The 16,737-nt window shown below is 52.7% G+C and overlaps 1 protein-coding gene across 2 annotated transcripts in view; it reads right to left on the bottom strand.

Annotated features, from left to right (window-relative positions):
* SLC12A5 (solute carrier family 12 member 5) overlaps window positions 1–16,737 on the bottom strand; it is a 38,654-nt gene that overhangs the window by 11,235 nt on the left and 10,682 nt on the right. For both annotated transcript variants that reach the window (XM_069496429.1, XM_069496430.1), the window contains exons 2-16: window positions 13,881–13,975; window positions 13,381–13,512; window positions 12,952–13,098; window positions 12,083–12,137; window positions 11,470–11,600; window positions 8,880–9,121; window positions 7,923–8,134; window positions 6,156–6,326; window positions 5,748–5,846; window positions 5,542–5,599; window positions 3,262–3,436; window positions 2,224–2,342; window positions 1,791–1,889; window positions 688–807; window positions 277–381 (exon numbers count right to left, since the gene is read on the bottom strand). In XM_069496429.1, coding sequence (XP_069352530.1) covers window positions 277–381; window positions 688–807; window positions 1,791–1,889; window positions 2,224–2,342; window positions 3,262–3,436; window positions 5,542–5,599; window positions 5,748–5,846; window positions 6,156–6,326; window positions 7,923–8,134; window positions 8,880–9,121; window positions 11,470–11,600; window positions 12,083–12,137; window positions 12,952–13,098; window positions 13,381–13,512; window positions 13,881–13,975 — 1,960 coding nt within the window. The remainder of the gene's footprint in view (window positions 1–276; window positions 382–687; window positions 808–1,790; window positions 1,890–2,223; window positions 2,343–3,261; window positions 3,437–5,541; window positions 5,600–5,747; window positions 5,847–6,155; window positions 6,327–7,922; window positions 8,135–8,879; window positions 9,122–11,469; window positions 11,601–12,082; window positions 12,138–12,951; window positions 13,099–13,380; window positions 13,513–13,880; window positions 13,976–16,737) is intronic.

The following is a 16,737-nucleotide window of genomic DNA, read 5'->3' as shown; positions in this document are numbered from 1 at the left end:
TGTCCCATGTCCCCAGAGACTGGAGGGGTTTGCCACACATCACGCGTTCATAAATAGTTTGAACAAGTGATGGAATGAATGAGTGAATGAAGAGATGATCAGGATGCTGGCGTGGTGGGTGGCATTTGGAGAACCAATGTCTGGAACTCAGCTCAGCCCAGGTGCTTCAGGTGGGAGGGAGGACCAGGCTGAGCGCCCGTGGTGCCACTCGGGCCCTGGGTCAGGCCCTGCCCCCAGCTCCCGCCCAGTGCGCACACATGCCCACACCCCACTTACCTCCAGTTCTTGGTGTGCGGGGGCCCCTCCTCCAGGCGTAAGAGGGCGTAGCGAGCAGCGCTGAGGGACAGGCCTCGGATCCCGTCGCCCCACTCCTTCTCCGCCCTGAGGCGGGAAAGGGGGTCAGGAGAGGCAGAAGCCAGGAGTGGCAGGGAGAACTGTCCACCCCCCACTGGTTGCCCCAGGGCAGAGCCATCTAGCTCAGGCTCAGAAAGCACGTGCAGGTCACTCCTGCCAACTGACTTAGCCAAGCCTTGGAAAGTCGCTTCTCAATCCATTCTCTTCCCATTCCCGTCCTCAAAGCCTCTGCCCCACCCTTGCGCTCCACCCAGCCCCGTCCTCTCCCACTCCCTGCCCCGTCCCACTACCACCACCCCTGCCACCCCTCCCCCAGCCTTCCCCAGCGCTTACCCGCGGTATTCTATATACTTGTAGATGAGGCCGGCGATGAGCATGGCCACCAGCGCGTAGTACCAGGAGCAGATGAACATGAGGGCCAGGCAGAGGCTCATGCCCAGGAAGGAGAGGGTCCTGGACAAGAGGGGAGACCCAGCCTCTGAGCCTGGCAGGGCTGTCGCAGGAACTGGGGCTCAGACAGCAAGAATGAGATGGAGCAGGGACCAGGCAAGACCAGGGAGACCCACGCCAGCACCTCCATGCAGACCACGGGGATATGGGACCTTCTGGATGAATAAACGGCCAGAGACAGGACACCGCCCAAGCCCTGCCCAACTCCTGGGTCACCACACTGCCCCGGTCCCTGTGCCTTCGGCCCGGCCAGATGGGCTCTGGGGCAGTGGTCTCTGGAGGAGTTGGAAGCAGGATCTCCCAGGAAGAGGCCCCCAGCAGAGCAGGAGCATCGATATGGGAGTCAGGCAGCCCCAGTTCTGCTCCAGGTATGCCATAGTCTTGCTCAGTGACCTTGGGCCAGTCCCTGCCCCTGTTTGAGCCTCGGTTTCCTTTTTTGTAGAACAAGCATGATAATTCCTCCCCCGTCTGCCCCTGGAGTCTACTGTGAGGACGAAGAGCCATAACGTAAAATGATGAGCTGAACAGCCCCTACGGAGCGGGCATCTCCCACGCACGGCAGTGCTCAGGAGAGGCCCACGAGGCAGGTGCAGCTGCGTGCCATTCGCAGCTGAGGAAACTGAGGTTCTGAGAAGCTGTGTCATCAGCTGAGGTCTCACAGCTCGGAAGTACGGAGTCATGATCTGAACTTGGGTCAGGCTGACTTCCAGCCTCCGTGCTGTGTTGTGAGATTCTGGGCGTCAGGGCCAGGGGAAGGGTCCCAGCTGAGACGGCTTGGGGTGGTGTTATATTATTACCTAGGATTTTCAGGAGACCCCCTCCAGGGCCTTTCTTAATGAGAGTTGGGCAACAAAAGCTGGAGAAAATGGGATGCCTGGTTTGGGTTTGTGCTCCCAGATCCAGCGGGGACGGGCGAGGTGAGGCAGGAATTGGGGCGGAAGCAAGAAAATGGTCCAGGGGTGGGGGGGTGGGGGCAGGGCACCCACCAGTGGTAATATCGAAAGCGCGGCCTCCAGTTGGGCGTCCTCAGCAGCGTCTGCACCGCACAGGCCAGATTCACAAACATGTAGCACATCAGGAAGAACCTGGAACACAGGAAGGTCCCGGGGACAGATGCAAAGGGGAGAAAAAAACAGCAATAGAGACATAAAGGAAGAACAGGGGGATGGGAAAGAAACCAGGGAGGTGGCCGGATCCTGCTCTGCTGCTCAGGACGGGGTTCAAAGCCAAATCCCCTTACAACACACCCTGATACATGAGGGGCTGAGTCCCTATACAACAAAGGGCGGCTCCTGTGGCCACTGGGGAACTTGCTGGGGTTGTTAAAATGTTTGGGTGGGTTGTCGTGGGTCACGGCTGAGGGATCCAGGCAGAGAAGCCCCCTGAGCTGACAGGGAGAGCAAGAGGCCAGGCACGCACATCGAGAGGATGGGGGCGACCTCATCGAGGGACGCAATGAGGATGCCAATCTCGCAGATACAGGCAGTCAGGAGCAGGGCCCAGGTTGGTTCTCCGTTGGCTTTGCCATGGCCAAAGACCTAGGGACAGAGCAACCATCATGGCAGACTGAGACCTTAAGGACTTCTCGTCCCTCTCCCCCAGTCTTGGGAACCAGTGGAGCAGAGGCAGGGATCCTATGACCAATGAAGAAGGGAGAGAATGTTGTGTTTCTCATCCCCTAGAGCTGCAGTCCCCAACCCCCAGGCTGCAGACTGGTAGCGGTCGGAGTGGCAGAGCTCTGCCTCTCCTACCAAGCTCTGCCCCGCCTCCCCCCACCCCTGCCCCTGCCCTCAGCGTCCTTGGAAAAAGTATTTTCCACTAAACTGGGGGTGGGGGGAGTGCTGCAGAGCAGGAGGTGAGCAGGTAAAGCGTCATCTATATTTACAGCTGCTCCCCTTCGCTCACATCAGCGCCTGAGCTCCTCCCTCCCCACCCCCCTCCCATCCATGGAAAAATTGTCTTCCATGAAACCAGTTCCTGGTGCCATAAAGGTTGGGGACCACTGCTCTAGGGAACCCAAAGTGACATCAGGCTTTTGCTGTGTCTCGCCTACCCTGACATTGGTACCCCAGTGCAAGGAAGTTCAAATGATCCCTGGAGGGAGAAGAAGCTCCAATGGGCCAGATGGGAGAGGAGCTGTTGGGAGGCCAGTAAGCGGCCATGACCTTGTGCTCCATAAATCTCCTTTTTTTAAGCACCATGGAGAGAGCTACCCTTTTCTTGCCCCTTGGCTGCCTCCCTGAGTCGCTGACCAACCACAGAGCCAAAAGAAGGCCATTTATTTTTCCCCTAAGAGCAGATAATGCTTAAAGAGATGGCACCAACCATGGACCAAATCCGAAATAAGGCACACCCATTCTTCGTAGTGGCCCTGGTTCACTGTGCAGCCTCTCTGGGCAAGGGCCTGGCTGATGGGTCTACTGGGGGCACCCAGGCTACCCTCCTCCCCACACTGACCTGCAGGAAGGGCACAATACCATCCCGCGAGATGGCCTGCAGCAGGCGCGGAGCTCCAGTGAGGCTCTGCAGCCCAGCCCCACAGGTGGAGAAGAAGGATCCGATGACAATGACCCAGGGAGAGGGCCAGGCCAGTGTGCCCACCACCAGGTTGCCATTCACTGCTTCTCCAAACCTGGAATGAAGCAGCGAGGGAACAGGAGATGCCGGTTGAGCAATGCCACCCGGATTCCCAGGGTGGGTCTCCCCACACCAACTGCAGGACCCACTGTATGCCAACCACACAGCTAGATTCTGTAGGGATAAAACAGGACCCCAAATGTCCTGGGCATTTCCTGTCTGTGTGACCTTGGGCAAGTCATTTAATCTCTCTGAGCCTCAGTTTCCTCAGCTATAAAATGAGATCATTATAAACCTATCTTAGGTCAGGTGCATTGGCTCACACCTGTAATCCCAACACTTTGGGAGGCCGAGGTGGGAGAATCACTTGAAGCCAGGAGTTTAAGATCAGTGTGGGCAACATAGCAAGACCCTGTCTCTACAAAAAATCTAAAAATTAGCTGGGTGTGGTGGAGCATGCCTGTAGTCCCAGCACTTTGGGAGGCTAAGGATGGAGAATTTCTTGAGGTCAGGAATTCAAGACCAGCCCGGGCAACACAGTAAGACCCCATCTCTACAAAAAAAAAAAAAGAAAAATTAGCAGGGCATGGTGCCCTGTGCCTGTAGTCCCAGCTACTGAGGAGGCTGAGGTGGGAAGATCACCTGAGCCCAGGAGTTCGAGGCTGCAGAGAGCTATGATCACACCACTATAGTCCAGCCTAGGCGACTGAGTGAGACCCTGTCTCTAAAAAAATAAATATATAAACCTATCTTATATGACTGGTGAGAAGAAAAAGGAGATAAGACGTAAAGGCTTAGCACCATGCCTGGAATACGGTACCGTGTGATTCTAGTAAATGGGCAACTGTTAGTATTATGTTACTCTGGGCAAATCTCTTAGCCTGTTAGAACCTCAGCGTCTCAGTCTGAAAAATGGGGGTGTTGGTCTCACTGTGTGGTGTTGGTGTGAGAATCAAAGAAAAGAATTTTCTAACAATGACACTGTCTTAAAATGGAAGATGCCACCTCCGTAGGGAGAGGCCTGTCCCTGGAGTTGTGCTCAAAGGAGCCGTTGCTGAAAGACTCCAAGAATCAGACGAAGGGCTGCAGTGCGTGGTCTGCTGCACCCCTTGTAGCAGTGTGGGAGGTCTCTGGTTCCATGACATGAGCTGAGATGAGTGGACATTAAACTGCCCTGAAACTAAAGGTGCCATAGATGCAAATTGTCCATTTGGCCAGGTCACTCCTCTGCTTAAAACTCTGCAGGGTTTCCCGGGGCGGGGGGTGTTTGTTTTTAATATAAAATAAAGCTCCAATCTCCTGGTACTGAAAACCAGGCCCCCAGGCCTGGCCACAGCCTAGGTCCCAGCCTCACGTCCCTCATTCCATTCCCTTGCAGAAGCCTGGGGTGTCAGTGGAAAGTGGCTCTGTGACAGGTGTGCACGCGCCCTTCAGAAGCGAATGCTCCAGGAGCACTGCGCCACGTACAGCCGCAGGCACGCACACACAGGTACGTGCACAGACACACACGTACATGCATACACACACGTGCAGCACAGCCCCCTCCACCCTTGTTCATGCTGTCCCCGCTGCCTGGAATGCCCTTCCCCCTCCAGTCGCCTAATCTCTACTCAACACTGAAAGTGAGAAGGACAAATGAGATGATGGGCAGGAGGCACTTCTAGCCTTCCCTCCCCTGGGAAGACCCCTTAGGGGGCCCCCTCTGCACGCTCACAGCCCCTAGGCTTTCCTGTAGGGCCACCCCTGCCACTCTGCACTCAAAGTCTGTCTGCCAGTACAGTCACCACCCCCAAAGAGCCCCTTCAGGACAAAAAACGTGTGTTATTAATATTTATCTTTGCTCCCTCCAGAACTGCAGACAGTGACCAACACATAAACATTCAGTAAATATTAGATGAATTAATTGATTTTAAAGAGAAGAAAAGGAACGTATGATTATCCTAAAGGAAATGAGACACCATTCAAGCTTCTGGAACTGGAGTGACGGGAGAATGATGAAATAAAAGGTAAGAAGGTGACTTTGCAAGCAGCCCCCATTGTCTCCTTGCCACAGGCCCCTCGCACAGGCTCTGGCTCCCCTTGCCGGGTCTGTTTCCCAGAACTCAGCCTCCTGTGCCCACCCCTCCCCGAAACAGGATCAACTTCAGTTTTCTTACTTACTTGTCCCGCAGGACAACCCCCTCAATGCAGGCGCCAAACAGGACAACGGAGCTGATGTCTGCAGCAGGAGTGAAGGCGAATCCCCAAGGTTGGCGACCCCCTCCTTTCGACACCTCCGGAACCAGCCGGGTAAGGCAGCAACCTCGGCTGTCCTCTCTCCCGCCCTCCCCCACCAAGGTCGGTCCCAGTCCAGCAGTGCAGGATACAGACAGCAGAGGTGGTGGCGATGGCCAGGATGGTGCCAGTGGGGATTGACTTCTGGGCATCCCGCAGGTCCCCGGAGCGGTTAGAACCAGCCATGATCCCTGTGAACAGAAGCGCCGCTAGGACAGGAGCCAGAGCCACAGGAGGCCAGACAGACAGGGAAGGACAGACACTAGGCTCAGAGTCAGGAAGCCTGGGACCTAGCCCTGGCATGCTGACTTGTCTGAGACCTTGGCCATGGAACTTGGCATCTTCTGGCCTTAATTCCCTCATCTGCCCAGTTGGAACTGAATTGATGGCTCCTGTTACACAACGGGGTTGTTGGACGAAGTCATTCCCAACACGATCAATGATTCTCACCTCCCCATCCACTCCCAGGCAGAGTCCTCCCTCCCCGAGCTCCCTTTCACCTGTGACTGAGGGGAAGTAGATGCCAACCAGCAGGGTGAAGTAGGAGGTCATATCACTGAAGACATACGGGTGGTCCATGTCGACAGGGGTGCCCTCTGCCAGGCCAACCGAGGCCATCCCACGCCTCTCCACAATCACCCCCTTGGTCAGGTAGGAGCTCCAGAGGTTCTCTGTGGGGAGATAAGCTGCTCAGGAAGAAGTCAGGGACCAGAGCTCTGGGACCAGGAGGTGGGCGGGGCGAAAAGCCATGATCAAGATCAACCACATCTCCTCCCCTAGCCTTGACTCGAGTTTATTTCCACCGACATTTCCTAAGCTCCTGCGCTGGGCCAGACCACATGCAGGGATTTCCCAGATGGACCAGATCTAGGCCCTACCCTCAAGCAGTCCAATCTAGTGGGGTAAGTAGGCACATAAAGACAATCTCGACCGACTCAGTGTGTCCCAAATTATTCTCACCATCCACCCACCCCAAACCAGCTCCTTTCTCGCCTCCCTTATCCCAGTAAATGGCACCACCATCACTTCTGACACCTTGCCCTCAAAACCTCCCTCTCCCCTTCCCCCACTCAAAACCCTCTCTGACTTCTGTCTATTTACCCCTCCTTAATATTCCTTAAATATGCCCCTTCTCTCCACTTAGGGTTCTTCTACCATGGCACTAGTGACTTTTTGAGCCCTATAATTCCTTGTTGTGGAGGCCTGTCCTACAGCACTGTAGGATAGCTAGCAACATCATGGCCTCTACCTCTAGATGCCAATAATCCCCCTTCAGTTTTGATAACTAAAAATGTCTCCAGACATGGCCCAATGCCTCCAGGGTGGCAAAACAGCGCAGGTTGAGAACCACTGTGGGATGGTCACTGACATCACTCCATCACTCTCGTTCAGAAAACCATCATCTCCCGCTCCTGGCCTCACAGCATCAGTCTCCTCCTCGACTCCCGGCCTCTATCCTCTCTCCTCTTTTAGCCCATCCACATTAGCAGCCAGAATGAACCCTCAGAAATGAAGATCTGTGTCCCTCCCTTGATCAAAACCGTTTGGTGGCTCCTCACTGCCTTCAGGATACAGTCCCGACTCTTCAACGTGGCTTCCAAGGCCCGCTGTGACCTGGCTCGTGCCAGCCTCCCCTGCATCATCCTTGCCCCTCCTTCCTTTGCACTCTCTGCCCCAGTCACGCCAAATTACTTGTGGTTGGAAGGACACAATATACTCTTCTGTGTCTGTGTGCTTTTAGGCAAGCTGTTCTTCTGTTTGCAATTCGCTTATTCCTCTGGTATAACTGAAGATTTCCCAATTGTTGTTCAAAACCCTCCTCAGGTGAGTCCAGGAAGCCTGGTCTTGCCACCTTAGACACACGAACACTCCCTCCCTCGAGAAGTCTCTGTTCACTGAACGCACAGCTACATATACCATAATTTATTTTCTAATCCATTTGTCTCTGCCATTAGACTCCTTGAGGCCAAGGACTGTGACTTATTTATTTTGTGTCCCTAGTGCTTAGCACCGTGCTGAGCACTTAGTAGGTGCTTAGTGCATACATGTCAAGTTAATGACTTTCTTTCCTACTAGTAGTGAGACACTTATCTTCTTTCCATCTCTACCCCTCCTTGAGGCCAAGGACAGAACATGGCCCAGAGTAGGTGCTCAGTTAAAGCTGATTGGATTTAGCTGAATCCCAAGGAGGTCCCCTTAATTCTGACCGCTTAACCTACAATCCCTGCAGCGTTCGCTGGATACCAGCCCTCTTCCCTCCCCCAGACCTTTGATGAGGCCACTGGCAGCACCAGGAATGCCCTGGATCTCTGTGACATTGTTTCGGGTGAAGTATTCATCACAGGTAGCGTTGAGGAAGCGGGAGGAGCAGAAAAGGCCCCAGAGCCGTGTGGTCACTGTCTCGTTTCCTTCCCAAGCCAGCTTGGCACAGACATCAAAGCCGTGGCGAGACAGTGTGCGGTTCCCCAGGAGGCAGATCCTAGGGAGAGAAACAAGGGAGGAAGATGGGGAGGGCCATAACCTTGCCCTGGCTTCACAACAGAACCACCAGGGGAGCTTTAAAAAACACAGATGCCAGGGCCCCCTATCCAGAGGCTCTGATTTAATTTGAATGGAGCCTGGCCATCAGCATTTTTTATTTTCGTTTTTGTTTTTCTGTTTTGTTTTTTTAAGCTGCCCCAAGTGATTCTCATACGCAGCCAAGGTGTCAGTGCAGTGTTATGTTCCAGCACTGTGCACAGCACATTGGTGCCGTCCTCCCCTGGGCAGTGGGGCGGAGGGGACTAGGGATGACAGCAGAACCAACAGGAACCGGAGCCCCTGGACCCTCTCTTCTGTGTCCTTTCCCATTCTGGAGAAGTTGTCCACCAGTAAGAGACTGTCCCATTCCAGGAGGTTGTCCTCACTCAGGAACGGTTTCCCGATCTCAGTGTTCATTCTTTCAGAAGCCATTCCCACTTCGCTCTTCCTAAGTCCAACACCATGAGCAAGAAGTTGGCCCTCACAAGGGAAATTGTTTCCACCTCCAGAAACATTATCCCACTCTGAAGAGATTGCCTCCAAACCAAGAGAGATTTTCCCTTCCAAGAGAGGTTGCTCCCAACCCACACCACTCAGATTCTAAGGGATAGGGAGGGGGGGTTGGCACAAACTGGTGTGCAGCCCCTGAAACAGGGCCAGGGAGGTAGGAAGACAATGCCTTGGCTCAGGACGGCAGCACTCACGGGAAGTTGGGCGGGTCAAAGGCAGACTTGATGACGCCAGCGTAGATGGCCAGGATGGAGAGGATGACACAACCCAGGAAGACAAGGGCAAACTTGTTGACATATTTGACGCCCACAAATACCACGGTGGCCATGCAGGTGAGCACACAGGTGCCATACACACGCATATTGTTCAACATGGCTGCTGCCTCCCCGCTGGCATCTTCTGCCTTGAAGATGGCCATAGCTGGGAAGAGGTAAGCCTGTGGGGGAAAGGCAGGAAGAAGAGAGACCTAGGTCAGCAGCCGTGTCCTTCAAACACTGCCCAGCGCATGCCCCAGTAAGGATCGACCGAGAATCACCCCAGGAAAACAACCTGGAGTACAGGCAGGGCTGTAGGAAAAACGATGCCCATCACAGAATAATCACAGTAGTGCAAGACTGGAAATGACATCCAGTGACAGGCGAAAGGCTAAGGAAGGCATGGCCTGTCCTGCAAGGACTACAACACAGTCATTAAAAAGTGACATTGCAAGGAAGTTGGGAGTAATTTTTTCTATTATTTTTATTAATTATAATTCTTTTTTTTTGAGACAGAGTCTCACTCTGTTGCCCAGGCTAGAGTGCCATGGTGTCAGCCTAGCTCACAGCAACCTCAAACTCCTGTGCTCAAGCGATCCTCCTCCCTCAGCCTCCCGAGTAGCTGGAACTACAGGCATGCGCCACCATGCCTGGCTAATTTTTTCCGTATATATTTTTAGTTGTCCATATAATTTCTTTCTATTTTTAGTAGAGACAGTCTCGCTCTTGCTCCGTCTGGTCTCGAACTCCTGAGCTCAAACGATCCACCCGCCTCAGCCTCCCAGAGTGCTAGGATTACAGGCGTGAGCCACCACGTCCAGCCCTATAATTCTTAATAATTATTTTTTGTTATTATTTCCAACAGAAAGGTGGAAATAAATTAGATGTTCATAACTAGAGGTGGGATGAATAAATGATGATATTCCCACGTAGACTATGGAGCTGTTAAAAAAGATGACATAGATTTATATGGATGGACTCAAAAAGCTATCCATATTCTATCAGGTGAACACAATCAAGTTTTAAAAAACTGTGTCTCATGATCTCATTTTTATAAATTTACATGTAAAGATACATATACACATATGTGTGTACAAGTCTGCCTGTGTGGTAGTAGGTACATCCCAATGTTGGCAGTAGTTTCCCCTGAATGATGAAAGTGTGGGTGACCATTGTTTGTTTTGCACATCTGCATTTTCTAAAATTTCCATACTAATTATTAATGTTTATATTCTTACCAAAGTTATTTTCACTTGTAAATGATATTTACAAAGAGAATTTTGAGCTACTTAGGGGAACATTTATGGTCTACAGTTACATTTTACAAAAGACAGATTATCCATACCACATGGAAAAACAAAAACTAGAAGGAAGTACACCAAAATGTGAATGGTGATTTCCTTTGAGTGATTGTTATTTTCTTCTTTACATTTTTTCTTTACCTCAATATTTTCCCAATTTTCTGCAATGGACAAAAATTCTTTTATAACAATTTTTTTAGATATTTAATTTTTAAAAGTCATGGAGGCCTATTCTCCTCTCCTCCTTTGCCTCCTTGAGCCTTTCATTCCATCCCGCCCCAATCCGGTAGCTATGGCACCTGCTCGTTCTAGTTTTCCACGGCAGTGTGGTATAATAGACAAGGACAGGCTTTGCAAGTCAGAAAGACCCAAGTTCAAGTCCCTTCCACTCATTCCTTAAACTCTCTGAGCCTTGCTTTTCCCATCTGTAAAATGGCCACCTTCTCACTCATGGTAGAGTAACGAGGAGAAAATAAAATGACACACTGCAAGCAAGCCTCGGGGCCTGCACAGAGCAGAAGCTTGGGAAACTCGAGCTCCACTTCCACACACCAGGGAGCCTTCATCAGCACCTACACCCTACCGGAAGGGCAGGAAGAACAGAGACCTAAGTCACCAGCCTTGTCCTTCAAACACTGCCTGGTCACCTGGCTCCTTCCCATCGGTCACTATTCCTAACAGATCTCTTTACACAGGTCCCTCGCATGGTTCTTCTCTCTTGCAATCCAGTAGCCACCAGCCAGCCCTCAACAATCAACATTCACAGAGTACGTAGCACAGCCCTGGCACATGGGAAGCAATCACAAAATGCTAGCTGTCGTGTGACATTGCTGTTATTATTTCTACCATTATTTTAACTCTTATCAACCCACCTCTGCCTACCTACCTGGTAGCTGAGTGACCTTGAGCAAGTTATCTCATCTCTTTGAGCTTCTTATTTGTAAAATGGGCATCGTAATACTTAAACCTCATGCAGATTCAAGATAATGACTATAAAGCACTTGGAACTATGCTGAGAGCTCAGTGGGTGCCTGATAAACGACAGCTGTTTACGTTACATAATTATTGTATCTTGTCTCCCCAACTAGACTGGGAACTGTTTAGAAACAAAACCACTTCTGATTTCTCTTTGGCCTTACTGAATGGCCTGGCCCATAGCAGGTGTCCAGGGAGCATGGCTAACTGACTGCCAGGCTGGGTTCCCACACCTCCTCCTCAGCCCCTCTTACCAGCAGGATTTCGATTGTGCCCAGGATGTACATGGCCCCAGCAAAGGTAGTGCCGAGGTAGAAGCAGAGGCCCACGGCGCCCCCAAACTCTGGGCCCAAAGACCTGGAAATCATGTAGTAGGAGCCACCAGCTGCAGAGAGAACCTAGTATCAGCGAGAGGGTTCAGAGGCAGAGGGCTGCTCTAGGGGGCGAGGGGGTCTCAGTGACAGGGGCGGAAAGGGAGCTGCTCTGGGCTGCAGCCCTAGAAAGAGCACTGGTGGTCACCAGTGCACCCAGGCAACCCACTCTGCATGGATTTTGTGGCACTAATTACCACGTTGCTAATTACCCCTGTAAGAAGGTCATGGCTCAGAAAGTAGGATGGTGGAGAGGTGTCTCAGGCTGAGGGGAGAGGGCTGCCGCTGCCCTATTCAACAAAAGCAACTGCCTCCTTCCCCCACCCCCAGCAGGGCTGCCCTGCCTGCCCCATGGGCAGTTACAGCCCAGCCCCATGGTCTGCAATATTGCCTCTCTTGGGTTCAGATGGCCCCCAAAGCCCAGGGCACCATCCCTCCTTCGGGACATCCAGGCACCTTCCCCTCTCCCTGTCCCCCAGAAGCCCCAGTCACATACCAGGCACGACACCATTGGTTGCAATTGCACTCATGGAGATGGCTGTGAGCATCGTCTGTTGAGGAAACAGATCATCAGAGTGGTGGCTGGGGTGGGGGCCACAGTGGCCTGGGTCAGGGCCAGGCCTTATACCCCATAAACACCAGCCAAACCCACAGGTTCCCTTCTGCTGAGCTTCTCCCTGGGCCTGTTCCAACTTCTACTCCTGCCAAGTCCTGCTCAAGAAAACCTCTTATTCACCACGCAAGTAGAAGGAGCACAAGTTACAGCATCAGAGAGCTCTGGAAACCCCAGCTTGGCCTCCGACCAGCTGTGTGACCTGAGACAGCTCACTTCACTTCTCTAAGCCTCAGTTTCCTTATCTACACCATAGGCATAACAGCTCTGGTGCTGGCTCCTTCACAGGCAGAGCTGTCTCGAGGTTCTGCACGAGGACATGCAAATGTGTCAAGAAGTTCAGTGAATATTTGATTTTTTTAGACAGAATGGAAAGAATCTAGTTACAATGCTGTTTGTGACACATAATCTTATTTTTTGTGAGTCTGGACCTATCAAAATGTTAACCATTACAAGATTATAGGTGAATGTTATTATCTTCTCTACACTTATCATTTTCATCAATGAATTTGCATTACTTGTGTAATTACACACACGCACACAGAGATCCAGGCAAAACCTGGTTAATAGCCATCACGGACAAGCCTGTGAGATGCAGGAAGGACCAGTCAGACCTAATTTACTCTCAAAGATCATAAGCAGTGATTCCTATAAAAAGCTCAGGTCTCATGCTTCCATCCTCCCACCTCCCACCCCCAGGCCTCTGCCAAGCCCCAGCTGTCAGGGGGTGGTGAGGGGAGGGTGTCACTCACACAGGAGCAGCAGATGAAGACCATGCAGAAGGACTCCATGATGCCTGCAATGCCCACCACCCAAGTGAGCCGCAGGAAGAGGATGACGCCAAAGATGTTCTGCAGGCATGGCAGGTATACGCCCATGAAGGTGCCCATGCGCGGGGCCTGCCGGGGAGGCCAGTGTCAGTCTCTGCAGCCCCTAGTCACCGCCAGCACCCCAGGCCCACTCCTCCTCTGTGCTCCTCCCCCACCCCACCCCCATTTTCCCCTTCTCTACATCCCCATCCCTTCATCTCTCTTCCCTCTGGTCCTTACCCCCTTCTCCTCCTCTCTCTCAGCCCCCAACTCCCATCCTTCTGCCTCCATCCAAATCCATTTTTCCTTGCCCATCTTTTCCCCTTTCCATCCATCCTTCCTCCCCTGTTCCTTCTCCCCCAAGGTCCCCACCTGCACGGGCTTCTTTTTTCCGCCCTCATTGTTTTCTGCCTCCTCATGCTCCCTACTTCCCTGGGGCAGGTTGGTGTAGTTGGCAAGGCCACTGAGCAGGGAGGACACCATGGGGCTGGTGTCCATCTCTTCCTGTGGACGGAAGGTGCCAGTGTTAGGAGGCTGGGCGACAGTGGGAGGAGGTGGGGTGAGCTGTACAGTGGAGGGACAGAGGGAGAGATGGGGACAAGGATGGAAAAGCCACTGAGGTTGGGATGAGATGGGAAGGGATGAGGAACAGGCCAGGAGAGCAGAGAAAGAGGAGGGCAGGACAAGGAGAAGGGAGCAGGGAGTGAGGAGGTAATGCCAGGGAGGGAGAAGGAGGGCTGGGGGAGGCTCAGGGGAAAAGTGGGCACAAGGCAGGGGTGGAGAGGAGGGTACTGTTCCCTGGGAGGGAGGGAGTGGCTGGTGAGTCGGGATGATGACTCGGGGGTGGAGGCCCAGCAGCCGTAGCAGCCCACCTCAAACAAGGCCATGTTCTTGCCATCGTACTCCTTTCCCTTCTCTGTGTCAGTGCTGTTGATGAAGGGACTGCTTTCCTTGGGGTTGCCATCACCTGAGAAGGCAGAGGAGTCAGGGGTCTGGCACCAAGTGGTTGTTGTCCATCCACCCAGCAGACAGTTGTGCGGCCACTTTAGCTCCCTGCCCCTTGGTTTACACATTGGGAAAATGGAGTTAATACTACCTTCCTTGCAGAATTTTAGTTGACAGCATGTATAAAGAGCCTAATGCACTACCTGGCATGTGCTGGGTATTCGATGAACATGTGAGTGTTTCCTTGCTCTTGGGGGGTCATACTTTCTCTGCCAAGGTACCCCAAGACTCTCCAGAGTTCCCTTCTTGACCAGAACTGGGCTCATCCTGGTGTTTGGGTATGGAAGCATATTCACCAGTGGGGAAGCTCTGCCTTCAGGGGACACTACAGCCTGAGGTCCCAGGGATGCTCCACCTTTTGAAGAAATGACCCCTCGGGCATCAGTCACCTTGCATGTACTGGATGTCTATGTGGGCAGGGTGAGTGGGGAGTGAGACACAGGTAAGACATTATCCCTGCTCTCAGGGAACCAACCCAAGGGCAGGGGTGATACACCTGTAACCAGACATTTCCAATCCAGAGTGGTAAATTCTATGACAGAAGATGATCAAGGGACTGTGGGACACAAGAGAGGTACCCAGCCCAGCCTGGGAGGTCACGGAAGGCTTCCCAGAGGAAGTGACGTGTCAGCTGAGAACTGAAGGATGAGTAAGAGCTAGACTGGGAGGGAGGCGGGGAGGGTGTTCCAGGCAGACAGAACAGCAGAACAGCATGTTCGATGGCCCAGAGGTGAGAGTGAGCAGAGTGGGTTAGAGGAGCCGAGTGAAGTATGATCTGGCTGGAGTCTGAGGAAGCGGACATGCTGGGGGCTGAAGAATGGGTAGTGGCAGGTGAAAAGGTGAGCCTGGAAGGGAAGTGTGGGCTGGGTCCCTAAGCGATTAGCAGGTCATGTTAAAAGATGTGGATCTCATCCAGAGGACGATGGAGAGTCATTGAAGAGTTTCAGGCAAAGAAGTGCCATGAACAGACTTGTGTTTTAGAGCAATCACTCTGGCCTTGAGGTGAAGAATACAGAAAGTAGAGTAGCCGGATACTTTCAGCAGCCCAGGCAAGGCCCGATGGTGACCCTGACCAGAGCAATGCAGGCCAACAGACAGACGCAAGTATTATTGACTGGTTTCTATGCCAGGTGTTTGGGGAGGAGGAGAGGAAGAGTCTAGGATAATGCCTGGCATTTCTAGCACGGGTGAATGGATGGATGATGGTGCTATTTAATAAATGGGAAGACTACAAGAGGAGGAGTTTGGGGGTGGGGAAAATGCTGAATTTGGTTGAGGGTGGGGCACTGTGGAGCACTCAAGTAGATACATCTAGAAGCCACTTGAATATATGCATCAGGATATATCCAGGAAAGACGCCAGGCAGGGGATAGAGGTGAGGTAATCCATATAAACATGTATAGGAAGTGTGTGAAGATCAGATGCCTGGATGAGACCACTTAAGGAGAAAGTCTCTTGGGTTTCTGGAAAGGGTCCTTTCGGAAAGATATAAGGGGTCTCCACTGGCACATGTCCTTGGCTTCAGCCATCACCCTTCCTCAATTCCAGGGCTGAATTCCAGTAGGCATCTCTCTGGACCCTGGAGAAACTCCCCCATTGACCAAATCCCAAATGAAGCTGAGGCCCTATGTACCCTAAATCTCCCACTCCCTCACCTCCCAACATCCCTCCGTCCCCATCTCCATCTGTCCAAATCCTCCCCATCCTTCTCCCTACCTCCTGGAAACCTTCCTCAGTCACCCAGCCAGGGTCCATCTCCAGAGCATGACCCCCCCCATTATAAACCCAATCTCATCCTGACTAAAAGTTGGGGAGGGGGAGAAAAGTAATGCCTCGCCTGCTCCAGGGAACCCACCAGTTGCCTGCTCCCACCTCCACCTCATCCATCAAGGCGGAAACTCCTGGTTGCCAAATACAGCCCACCACCAGCTCTTCCTTCTCAGAGCTGTGAGATCCTGGGAATAACAGACTCATTCTCCCAGTGGGAGCCCAGCACATAACAGGTGCTCAGGAAAAAGTCTTTGGAAGTACATTCTCCAGGGCTCCCTTCCTGACCCCAGGGTCTCAGAGGAGCTGTTTAGGGCCAGAGAACAAGAGAAACAAGAATGAGGTGGGTTCCCCTCTCCTCTGAAAATGCGGATAAGACGCCTCCTCTTCTCCCCACGCCACACTTCTCCAGTTGTGGACCAGAGAGGTTGAGGGGGGATGAGGTGGGAAGAAATTTCCTCATGGTTAGGAAAAAGGGCTGGAGTCACGGAGGCCTAGATTCCAGTCCCAGCTTCACTGGCTGTGTCGCCACACTGAGCAAGCCACTGGAACATTCTAAGCCTCAGTTTCCTTCTTTGCAAAGGGATTGTAAGTGCTTAACTCATAGGCTGTTGAGGGGATTTCATAAAATAATGCACCTGGGGTGTTCTTGCGGCACAACTGTAGTCACTGCTGCTACTATTACAATTACCATGATTGTTAACGTACGTGGTGCTCACCCAGCCGCAAGACTTAGGGGTCCTGACTCCCATGGAGCTGGGTCCCTCTCCCCATGACGTCCCCTCTTAGGGTTGGGACCACCAGACAGGAGAGCCCCTCCGCTCTGCCTTTCACGCCCCCTCCCAAGCTCCTCCTCTTTCTCAGGGGCGGGTGGCGCGCAGCGGATGGGAAGGGGTGCACCCTGGCCCGAGACCCTGCAACTAGGTGCCCCCCCCCCCCCGCGCCGGTCTCCATGGC

This window comes from Eulemur rufifrons, chromosome 20, assembly GCF_041146395.1.
Source record: "Eulemur rufifrons isolate Redbay chromosome 20, OSU_ERuf_1, whole genome shotgun sequence".
Taxonomy (NCBI): domain Eukaryota; kingdom Metazoa; phylum Chordata; class Mammalia; order Primates; family Lemuridae; genus Eulemur; species Eulemur rufifrons.
Note: the sequence above shows the minus strand (reverse complement) of the source record. Positions and strands in the feature narration are given on the sequence as shown.